We start from the raw sequence: 12,055 nt of genomic DNA on the forward strand, positions 1-12,055 counted from the left end.
GCCCCGCCACCAGCTTCTGTTTCTCACAGCCATAAACTTGACATGTTTTGGTTCTACATACGAGAAAGATGGTGAAGCATTTGACTTTCAATGTCTGGGCCTTGTAGTGTAGTAGTGTGTGTGTGTGTGTGTGTGTGTGTGTGTGTGTGTGCATGTGTGTGTGTGCATGTGTGTGTGCATGTGTGTGTGCATGCCCTATGGATTTGTGATACCAACACTACAACATAGTACCTGCGTTGCATTCTGGTATAGAAAACAGACACAGGCTGGAGAACTTAGGGGAACCAGAACAAAGTAGGCTTACAGAGTTATCTCGGCATGTCATTCTGGGTTAAAGATTGTACTATAGCTACTTATAGTGTTCCTTCTGCTGGAGGTGCTGAAGGCAACTGTGGTCTTCCAGCTCAGTTGAGAATCATATTAAACTTTCCTAGCCTTAAAAATTGAGTAATATTTGCATTTAGAAATCAATTCACTTACCTGGTGGAATTCAAAGAATCATTTGATTTCATTCAAACTTAGACTTAGGTCTGTAGGCAATTTGTTAATTTATACAAGTCAGAATCAGCCAAAGATATTTGTACAGAAAAGACATTAGTTGACAGAAGTTAAAGAAATAGACAGTGGTTCTCCCGCACCCTCTAAAACCTCAGCACCTAGTGATGAGAGTCGTCTCTGTAGTCCAAGCGAGAAGTGGGAGCCTCTGTCTGAGGGAGCTGGAGTCTGTGTTGTCCTGTGTATCTCAGACTGTGAGCATCATGTTGTTATGTCCAGGGTAGAGTCCCTGTTTATGGATTTTACTTTTTGCTCATATGCCCAATAATTCCCATCTGATCACTTTGATGAAAGAGACCTAACTGTATTTTGATGCTGTGCCAGGCCCGTGGCCGTCTATGTGCCTGTTTTCACAGTGTCTGTGATATGGCTCCACATCCCTCCCAGTGTCTGGAGGTGTATCCTATAGGAAAGTACCTTTCTGAGAGCTAAATCTGTACAGTGGGTCTCATCTAGGGATTCAGGATATTTCATACCAGGTATATTCTATACCCACCCAAAGTCATCTTCTCAGCATGGTGTTGGGTTCCCCTGATGTTTAGACATTGTAGCTATATTGCTCTAAAGCAGTGGTTCTCGACCTTCCTAACACTATGAGCCTTTAATACAGTTCCTCATGTTGTGTTGACCCCATCCATAAAATCATTTTCATTGTTACTTCCTAATTATCTCTGCAACTCTTATGAGTCATAATGTAAATATCTGTGTTTTCCAATGGTCTTCGGTGACCCCTGTGAAAGAAGCTTTCAACCCCCAAAGGGGCCATGACCCTCAGGTTGGGAAAGACTGCCCTAGAGGTTATAAAGTCCTCACAGAGACAAAGCAGACCAAAGAAGGACATTAATGTCAGATTCACGTGTAACTGCAGAGTTCATTTTGTAGGTTCTCATTTTCTCCATTCTCTCCCACTAATAAAGAGATTGAATGAATACTTTTGGAAATATTATTCCTTGTATTGCTAAGGTCACATTCTGCTTTGGACCCACCATGCCTATGAGAAGCTCTGACCGCACGGACAGCAGGGGCTTTCCCTGCGCACCAGGCTTGAGAAGGGCTTGGTTCTGGTGTCCCTTAACTGGTACTTCTGAGAGCGGAGTGAGCAGAGGGAGAGGCACAGAACTTCCCCATCTTAGTGTCTAGGAACATGTGACAGTGCTACACTCTAGTGTGGGCGTTAGCTTCTTTATGAAATCCCTAGGATGCTCCCAACTCTAGCTGTGTACAGCAACTGCTAAACCAGGAAACCAGATAATCCCTTGCCAGGGACTATGCACTGCTCTTCCAGAATCAGTTTGGAGACATTCCCTCCCTCCTCCCTGGTAGTGGAAACACAGAAAACCAGCTGGCACTGACTGCTCAATTAAAGGCAAGCAGTAAATTGCTGGTTCTGGAGAGGTGAAGCTAATCACAGTCCTTACCTGACTGTGCTGGTTTGACGTCAGACGCTCAAGGACCATGCGTGTGGAGTGGGGATGTTGAAGGGTCCTTTGTTTCTCTCAGGAATTTTCAAGTAGTTCTAAATCACGTGCCACAGCACACCATGCTCCCACAGATGAATCCAGAGTGTTGTCAGGCCAGCAGCCGCTAGGATAAATGATCTGTAGTCGGACTCTTCACACATGCTATTCGAATTAGTTAGTAGAATTCACCTGCTTACAGAGTAACCCTGAAGAAGAGAGTCCAAACATGATCATCGTATCCTTGACCTAAGAAACAGAGAAGACCACATCATTGTTCTTACTTTAGTGAACCGAGGTTGCTGCAAGGGAAGTGGGATGTATTCACCCGTCAGTGAATCTAAGATGGCCGGGACTCATCTGATTTGCTAATGTTTCCGATAAATTCAATCCAGCTTTAAAAGAGAAGCTTTCGAGTCCGAGGCTAGCTTGGTCTACGAAGCAAGTTTCAGGACAGTCAGGACTGTTCCATAGAGAAACCTTGACTGGAAAAACCAAAGCCAACCTCCCCACCACCAAAAAAAAAAAAAAAAAGACAAGTTTTCACTATGTAGCCCAGACTGACTTTGAACTGGCAATCCTCCTGTTTTGAGCACCTCTTGAGTCTGTTGATTACAGGCACTGGACTACCTCGTTTTGCCTGATTTAAACTCGACTTTATCATTGGCATTAAGACGCTGATATTTGATGCGTTAAGACAAAACTACTGCAGGAATGTTCTGGAATGTGGAATCCATTTATTGGTTTAAAGACAACCTATGAATTAGAGCGCTTTGGGAGATTTGTACAAAACAAATGTGCCGATCCTAAGAAGAAAGAAAACAAGACACTGTAGCTTTTCTTAGTGTTACAAATAGTGTCAAGGACTTGCTTGGCTGGTTGTAAGAACTAACGGAGCTGCATTTTTGCACAACATTCAATTAATTTTCTGCATCTTGAGAGCCCTAGAACAGCACTTCTTGATGTCCAGAGCAAACCCTTACCCGTGCCCCAAGCCTCCACCTCAGGCTGCCTCGGGCTGCAGCTGACCATCGCCATGGATGGGAAAGAGCTTCGCTGCCACTGCTTCTTTCTAAGAGCGTGGGGAGTGAGCGGTACCCGTGTGGCCCGTCAGTGTCAATGTAGACCGATCAAAGCCCTGGAGGGCATGCAGAGAGGACCATTCATCACCATGTTCCTGAAGGCTGGCCATGAGCTTCTGTCTTCCCTGCTGCAAACACTGGTACTGCTCCCCTCTCTCACTGCAGCGTGTGTCTCGGCTCTGCTTTAGCCTGGGCCTGCTAACATCCTTAGGTAGGAAGGTGAGTTTGCTTCTGTCCCCGGAGGAATGTGTTTATTGACTGATGTGATGGCAAATTGACACCAGTGCTCCTTCCAGGTCTGTGAGCTTCCAAACAACAGACTGATCCAGAACGGTTGCTTACCTTGCCTGGGTCCTGGCAACATCCTCTTCTCAGATGGGAGCCTCTCCTTTGGCTCTCCCACCCTTGGTGAGAGCAGAGAGGCAGCTTGGGCTTTCACCCCTTAAGGGGATAATCTCTGTACTGCAAAGACATTGCTAGGGGCGAAGTGTTAAGGGCAGTACACCCGCCATTCCCAGTGCTGTGGGAAGCACATCCCCTGATGTGAGACCACAGGGAATGGGGTATTATTCCCAGGCCCCTGAGCTCCAGGAAGTGCAGGACTAAGATGGACAGAAGGCCAGAAGTCTAGTTTGCTGTTCTTCCCAGGGAACATGGAGGCTGTAAGTCATGTGTGGTGATTTCAAACCGAATGCTCACAGGCCAGGAAGCCTGTGATCACGCACATCAGCTAGGTTCCTCACATGCTTCTGGGAGGTGAATCTGTGGGAGCATGGAGGGACTATTTGATTATCAGACACAATAGGAAACGTGGGGAATAAAAGCAAGGAGGGAGAAATGTGGATGAGGACGGGGTTCTTGCTGTGGATGGATGAGTGGATGGGTATATGAGCGGGTGGATTCAGGGATGGATTGCTGGCCATGTAGAAAGTTGGAGGAGTGAAAGCGTGGATGTGGTAATGGATGGGTGGACAGATGAAGATATGGGAGAGGCACAGTACGTGGGTCCGCGGCTGGATGGCTACACATGTGAATAGATGATGGTGGGTAGGTGAGCACATGGACTGATGTGTGCATAGGAGAATTGATGGGTGAATACAGACATGGGCACATACATAATATAGGCATCAAGAAAGGTGAATGAGTAGAAGATAGGTAAAATAATAAGGGGCTGAATGAGTGGCACATTTCAGGAGGCATCTGGGTCATTATAAGGACACGTTATGGTGAATGAGCAGGAGATCCATGGTATAAAATCAGCCTTTTAAGTCGAAACCAGCTTGCTTTTTAATGACATACTTGTAAAGGATTAGGAAGAAGATCTTTTAGGAAGGATTTCCATGTTATTTAGATCGTTTGAAGTTTTGGTGCCAAGGACACATGATTGGAAAGCAATCTCTCTCTCTCTCTCTCTCTCTCTCTCTCTCTCTCTCTCTCTCTCTCTCTCTCTCTCTCTCTCTCTCTCTCTCTCTCTCTCTCTCTCTCTCTCTCTCTCCATGTTTGTAAAAGATAAAAGGAATTTTTAAGAAGACTCCCTGTGGGCTGATGGATCAGTGACTGACTTGCCAGGACAGGAGGAAGCCTAGAATGAAGTCAACACTCTCTCCACAATCAGCTCACCTCTACCCTCAAAGCAGGCAGAGACTTCATGGATACAGAGAAAATTCACATACCTACATTCCCTGCCTGGCGTCTTCACCCATCATGCCAGCAAGGATTTTATTCTCAGATAAATGTGGAGCCAGACCCAAATATTTTGTTTATGAAGTAATGGCAGCTTGCAATTTCCTGTCTTTTCTGTAACCCCCACTGGTCTCCCATAGCAGCATCTGAAAATGAGTGTTCTAAGGGTAAGAAGGTCCTACGGAGAGGAGATAGGGAAAGTGCCTGTCCAGAACAGGCTGTTCCCCGCTCTAAGTGGTTCCCCATTGTGTGAAACAAAGCCTTTCAGGATGTGTGTTGCCCTGAGTGATTTTGCCTATAGGGTTTGGCTTCATTTTGAGTACGAATGTAGCCAGCACGATGACTCTGCTCCTAGCTGTGCACCTCGGCATCACTGCTGGACCAGCATCACTCACTAGGCACTGGCTGGTAACTAACCTGCTCCTAGTGATAAAAACCGCCACTTTATAAATTCACCAGAGTCAATGGGCCTGACGTGAGCCCATGGGTACATATTAAACCCCTATCAGAAACAAGCCTTGAGAATTATTAAATACACCAGACGAAGGAAGGGTGCAAATTCATCTGGGCCCTCAGAAAGAAAAGGACATAGATGTTAGAAAACTGGGATGGGGCTGGCATCCACAGAACTGTCACTGCTACTCAGAGTGTGTATCAAGGAACTAACTGGCAGTTAACTCCTGACTGTCCCTTGAGCTTCAGCTCATTCTGGTCCCTACAGTTGACACGATCTACTCAGACTGCCAACAGCATATCCATCTATTTGTCCTTCTGGCCTGACTGTGAATCTTTAAAGTTCTATAGTACTATACCTGCTTCTATGGCCTCCATAATCCCACACCTCATTTTTGTAGCTTAGCTCAGTTACAGTTCCTGTTATCTCTGAGATCTGCAGTCAGTCTTGCAGTTTAGCCCCTTATCCCTTGCAGCTCTCTACTGCAACCCCTTTGGGCTCCTTAAACCCTGTTGCAGCCCCCTTAACTCCCTTTCAGCTGTTCTCTGTCTCTGTCTCTGTCTCTGTCTCTCTCTCTCTCTCTCTCTCTCTCTCTGCCTCTGTCACACACACAGAGTTTTTGTGTAATGTGCTGTATGTGACTTGAGACAATATAATCAAGACCAGAAGGAAAGAGCCTGTATTTGTTAACAGCGCTATATTGAGGACTCCAGGACTATTCCTCAAACCCTTCATGGATCTAGTCTTAGTATATAAGTTGTCACATATAAAAAGTATGGAAAGACACACAAGTATCTCTCCATGTTTTTGTCTTGGTGTGCTCACCACAATGCCATAAGAAGAATAAAGATGAAGGTTGATAATGTTCAAAGAGAAAGAGGTAAACTTCAGGCTGAGGAATGTTGAGGTTTCCTGGGAAGCCATAGCAGGAAGCTTGGTTATAGTGGAGTTCACATAGCAGTGACTATTGTCATTCAATTGACAGGTAGTCTCTGTAGCGTGTTATAGCTGTGTTTGCACTACTTGGCTTTCCCCAGGCCAATGGATATGGACGAATGACATGGTGGTGTTCACTCTAAATCAACATTATGGAAATAAGATAGAACACTGTGTGATGGGATGAGGGGCTTCTATAGGATGTTAGAACATAAGAGGTTTAAAGCCATGTGGAGGACTGGCCAAAGCCAGAAAGGACCTTACAGAAATCTCACATCTGCAACATGAATTTGAAACCGGTTTAGTGGCCGTGATGACCATGCTTACGATGAAATCTGAGGATGATATGCACAAGGGCTTGAGGTTCAGAACAGGTGCCCTGCGGAGGGGTACCAAATGAGTATACCAAACAAGTCTTGGAGACTTGGGGGATGAGAGAGTGTCAGACAGAGGGCATCATCGATGTCTTTCAAATACAACTTGATAGAAGCCCTGGAAAGTGCCTTTGAAGGAACCCTGGTAAAGTGGATGAGAGGACCCACCTCTTCCTGGGTACTGTGTAGGTATTAAGTATTGTTAAAATCCATCTTAGTATGAAGAAATTCTCTATGTTCAAGTGGCTCTCTATGTGTGTCTCTAAGATGTTTTGGCAGGGAAGTTGTAGTGCATGCCAGGATATCACATGTGCTAGAATGGAAACACATATGGGCAAGCCATGGCTTCAGAGAAGAAGCTTGGAGAAGTCTTTGAATGGGAGCTGACTTGTACCTCTGCAGTGTCTGTTCCAGCATGGACTTGGCATAGGGTGTTCTGGAGAAAGGGTCTGAGTTAAATTCAGAGGTTTCTAGTAGATCTAGAGCTCAACATGAAAATGGCCTGAAAAAAACAGTATTGAGGTGTTAGAACATGGGGCCACGGAGGCCATGCTTGAGCCCAGGATGCAATGATACGGCCCTATATCATTGAATGTCATCAGGTGTATAACTACCTGAACCTCCTCTCTCTAGTAGTCCTGACCATCATTGTGGTCACCATAGAGAGATGCTTTCTAGATGGTATCTTTGGAGTGACTGGATTCATTTTTTTTCTCACTGCATGTAGCCAGAACCTAGTATATGAATAAAGTTACATGCCTAAGAATATCCAGACAATATTTTCTCCCATTCTTTGTAGAATGGAATTTTTTTTTTTTTTTTGCATGGCTGCATGTTTGGGTTCCTCCAGACAGGCCCAGTGGGAGTTGGAAAATGACTTTCTGAAATGCGAGGTAGGGGTCTGAAAATGCTGTGCTCAGCCGTACGGGGAAGAAAGAGCAAAAGAAGTCACCTGAAAGGGTGAGGACACGGCCTTGCTGGCTGTCCAGGAAGATCCTAATAGGTGGCAGGAGGCCAGGGCAGGTACACGTTTCCAAGGCAACAGACACTGCAATTTAGAGGAGCAGCTATAGGGAGGGTGAGGTTATTGCGACCAGATGGGACTAGAAGTCAGTACGTCTCTTCTGGGGAAGAAGCTGCAGCTCAGCCTCCTGCACAAGCTGGGAGAGGCCCCTCGTACTTTCAGGTGCAGTATTGCAGTGCAGTTGCGCTGTGCCTTAGAATCTGAACCACAACCCATGGAGAGCCTGGAGGAAACAAGCAGTTCTGCTGGGATTTAAGCAAAGCTGTGCCAACGCTTTTTTGGGGGGCCTTGGGGGAGTCTGGGACAGAGGCATGTTATCCTCCTTTTGAGGAATGTCAACAGAAGAACCTAGGATAGTGATTTGTATTTTCATCAGTAACTACCTGAGCAGGGCATTTGTACAGATCCAGGCACTAAAACAGCCCACGGTCTGGGCAGCACATCAGGTTTGCTTTTTGCGTTTATCTGCAATACACATGGGTAGCTGGATTTGGGAAAGAATACTTCCCCAAATACAGACAATTTATAGACAAACACTGTAACATCACCCACAGGCTGGGAACTGAAATTATATCAATAGATAGTAGAAACACATTAAACTACATATGGCTTGAGTTCTGATCACATCTACCATTGTTTCTTTTTAAATGAAGTAACAGGATCAATGATCACCAGCTTTGGGTCTGGACTAGTTTAAGTATCGTTTGGAAAATACCTTCAATGAAAACATGTCCTGAGCAAATGTGATGTTGTTTTAGGTGGCATAGGAATGTTCAGTTCATAACCTATTATTTATTCCTAAGTAGCATTTTACTTATTTAACTAATCTAGTAAACACATAACCTTAACTATTTTTAAATCACACAGATGGCTGATATCATGGAGATGTGTTGTATCTGTTTGTTGATAGATAGTTATTTCCCAGAGCTTTGCTTGTGTCCTGTGATCATACCCACAAGTTTGCCACCCCCCTCAAATGCTGAGCTCACACTCAGCATTCAGGCTGCAACAATGTTTCTCTGCTTAGACAATCACCATCTCTGCACACTGCCGGTGCAATAGATGGTAATACTGCATCTTCCCTAGTACTTACCTGGACAGGTGGGTCTGTTTCTAGGGTCACAAACACCACCACTCCCTTCGTGGTTGTTACCAGACAAAACAAATGGATATTCTCAGGAGGGCTAGCTTGTGTAGCAGTGCTGGCCCATTCCACATGGCTGCTGGGACTCAGGCCTCCGTAGTTCCCTCTTAGCTGAGACTCTCATTGTTCTGCTTAGGTAGTTTTGGAGGACTCTGTCCCAAATGATGTCACTATCAATACCAAAGCACAGTTGGTACTCGAAAGAGAACAAGAGAGTTTGTTCTGAAGTCAGTTTTGAGTGGCCATGACCTGGGAATAGATTCAGGTTACTCCAAACACCTTGTTCCTGAGCAGTAGGTTTCATGAAGTTTTATAGTAATGGGACAAGAAAATCATAAATTAAGACTCCTTTTAAAAACATTGTGTGAAACATCAGGTAAAGAGTTTATGAAAAATAGAGTAAAGCCTGCTATCTCTTTCCCGTGCTGTTCTGATGACATTCTTTGCCTTTGTGTGGAAGCTTGGGAGGAAGCTAGAAGCCAGGATTGATTGGGTCTAGGGAAGGGATGACAATGGCTGAGATTGAAGAGTTAATTAATATAGATCATAGGAAGAATGAGTTCTAACACATGTAAACATTTTTCAAGCGGCTAAGCACTAATTATGGTTTACTTGCTTTACTCGATGCCATTAGCAATCCAGTGAGGAAGATAATGCAATGGCGCAGAAATGTGGCTATGTAAACAGAACCAGTGACAACTTGGTCACAAGACATGGGACAGTGATCTGTGTTTTCATCAACAACTGGCTACAGGGATGAGAAGTGAAGGGATTACCAACGATGCCGACGCCCTGCGCCATCTCAGCTTGGGGACCATATGCCAGTGATCCTGGATCCACAGATTTGTCTGGTTTCTAAGAGGCATTCAGGTTTGTACTGTTTGTATAGCTGCCCCTTCACAGTTGGTAGTTTTCTAGCACTCTCAATAAGAACTTCTCTCCATTATTTCTCTCCCGTTTTTGCTGCGTACTGGTCTGCGTTAACCACAACAGATGTTTGTCAACTGCAGGAGGAACTTCGGGGCAATTCACCTCCCTTTTAGTTAGTGTCTACACCTCACTTGGTAGCTTAGTTCCCCCCACACTCAGTCTTGCACTTATGGAGAGGTGTGCCCACTCTCATTAGATCTAGCTTGTCATTCCTACCACACTGCTGGACCCCACATGTACATGGCCATTTAAAAGGCCGTGCCACTGCCTAGCAACTCCCATTTGTCCTTGTGGGCTGACTCTCCCTTTTATGGACTAGTATCTCCCAATCCGTCACTTTCCATACTCTGAAACACCCGCCACCTTGCTTCCCTCACAATCAAGTTCCTTTCCCACGGCCTTAGGAACAATAGCCACACAGAGGGGCTACTGATGGCACCGTTGCTTGTTCCTCTTCCTACTCTGCACTATATTTAGGGCCCCAGCACCTATGGGAAGCTCCATGGGAATGTGGGTGTGTTAGATTCTGGGCAAGGACGGAGTCCTGCTGCTTATGTTCATGGATTGCCTGAACCTGCAGCCGGGCCTCTCTTTTTATGTCAGCATTTCATACTGAATTATTTAAACACGTTTTTGAACATTCCCTAAGGATCTACTACTTTCTCTGACCTGCTTTGCAATTAAACTGTTTTTAAAAACAAACGAAAGTTATTGTGGAGTTGCTAGCACCTTCGTGAGCCACTGATGGGACTGCTAATGGAAAACAGTATGGTAGGCACTCACAAACCCAAAATAGGACTGCTGTGTGACCCAGAAACTCCACTTCTCGGTTTCTAATCTCAGAGAATTAAACACAAGAATCCAGATATTTGCACAAGAGATGTTCGTACACCCAGGATCACAGGACAGTCCAAAGGATAGTCCAAAGGAGGAAACAACCCACATATTCAGCACATACATGCATTTGCACAGAAGTACACACATGTACATGTAACTGTGTACGCAGACACATATAAAACAGAATCTTTGACTTTAGGAAGGCAATTCAGACACAAGCTACAGCATGGGCGAACCTTGAGGATATTGTGCAGTGTGAGATAAATCAGTTAAAAAAGGATGGATATCTAACAATCCCACTTCCAAGACGTCCCTAGAGAGAAGGACTTCATAGATACTTAGAGTGTAGCTTTGAAAGACTATGAGCAGGGAGGAATGGGGAGTTATCTGTAACAGGACAGAGCTGGTTTGGGATGAAGAACATTCTGACTTTGAGTGGGTGATGGCTGCACGGTAGTGTGGCTGTGCCTAACATGGCTGCACTGCAAAACTGCTATACTTTACCTCGGTTGATGTAAACCTTCCCATTCCCAGTCAGGCTTTCTTCCCTATCATCCAATGTGACATTCCACAGCCAAGGTCATGTGGCTCATGGTCAAGATTACTCCAAGCAGCTTTGACACAGCAAACCATGTCTTAGCTTCTTGGGTACTTGCCCACAATTTGTCCTGGCACCACTTTTCTGACTCCCCAACTCTCCCTTCTGTTTTTAGAGCCCTTAGCTGGTCTCTAAACTCTTAACTGTCAAGGCAGCCCCTGGAATGGCCACCAGGCCATGCCAGTTTAGGAGGCTACTAGGTTTGCAGTTGGATCCAACATTAGGGCTCCAAATGCTACCTGAGGTTGATTCTCTAGGTTCTGGGTTCCAGTTGGACTTTGACCTTGGTCTTCAGGATTGCTCACTAGTAGATTTGTTTTTGCCGTCAATCCTACCTCAATTTCAAAAGTAAATTCTGAGTCATTTCCCAAGCCTGCTTCTCATGGTCCTCTGGTTCTGTAGCAGCTGCTCCTATCCTGTTGTATTAGGACACACCCTCACCCTACACCGGATCCCCTCAAAGATCTTTCCCACCCTCTGTTCCATGGCTGTAGGTGCAGGAAACAGCCTTTTTAAATCTGAACCTTCACAATATCTCCCGAGAGGCCTGTGTCACCTTTTCTTCTTGCCATCTCCTTTAACTGTAGCGACCTGAATAAATGTTCTCATCCCCAGGGTCAGACCTTCCCACAGCCTCCATTTTCCCGGTGATACCAGTTGTGGTCCACAAAACACCTGCTGCTCTGTCTCCAGTGCCTGGACCTCAGATCTTGCCAGAGACAGTTCCCCTGATTCTTTGCTCCAACAGGATCTCTGTCCAAGTAGAGCCTCTGAATGTTTTCACTTGACCTGGTGCTGTAAAGAGGCAGCCGGCCTCATCAGGCTTCCCTCCACAGTAGTTTGCAACAGATGCTGTGTTCAATGTTTCTTTTATCCTTTTCTGATCATTTCTTGTTCTGGGTTAAAATCTTTTGAAGTTTATTTCATCAAAGAGAGGGAAAAGGTTCAAGATTGCCCTTATTCCTTGCTGCCTAATCTATT

The 12,055-nt window shown here is 45.3% G+C and overlaps 1 protein-coding gene across 1 annotated transcript in view; it reads right to left on the reverse strand.

The window, feature by feature from the left end:
- Positions 1–2,682, reverse strand: part of Tpo (thyroid peroxidase) — an 80,344-nt gene extending 77,662 nt beyond the window's left edge. The window contains exons 1-3 of the mRNA XM_042054540.1: positions 2,578–2,682; positions 1,542–1,691; positions 859–958 (exon numbers count right to left, since the gene is read on the reverse strand). Coding sequence (XP_041910474.1) covers positions 859–958; positions 1,542–1,691; positions 2,578–2,682 — 355 coding nt within the window. The remainder of the gene's footprint in view (positions 1–858; positions 959–1,541; positions 1,692–2,577) is intronic.
- Positions 2,683–12,055: the final 9,373 nt, after the last annotated feature.

The sequence above is a fragment of the Arvicola amphibius genome, chromosome 2 (genome assembly GCF_903992535.2).
Source record: "Arvicola amphibius chromosome 2, mArvAmp1.2, whole genome shotgun sequence".
NCBI classification, from domain to species: domain Eukaryota; kingdom Metazoa; phylum Chordata; class Mammalia; order Rodentia; family Cricetidae; genus Arvicola; species Arvicola amphibius.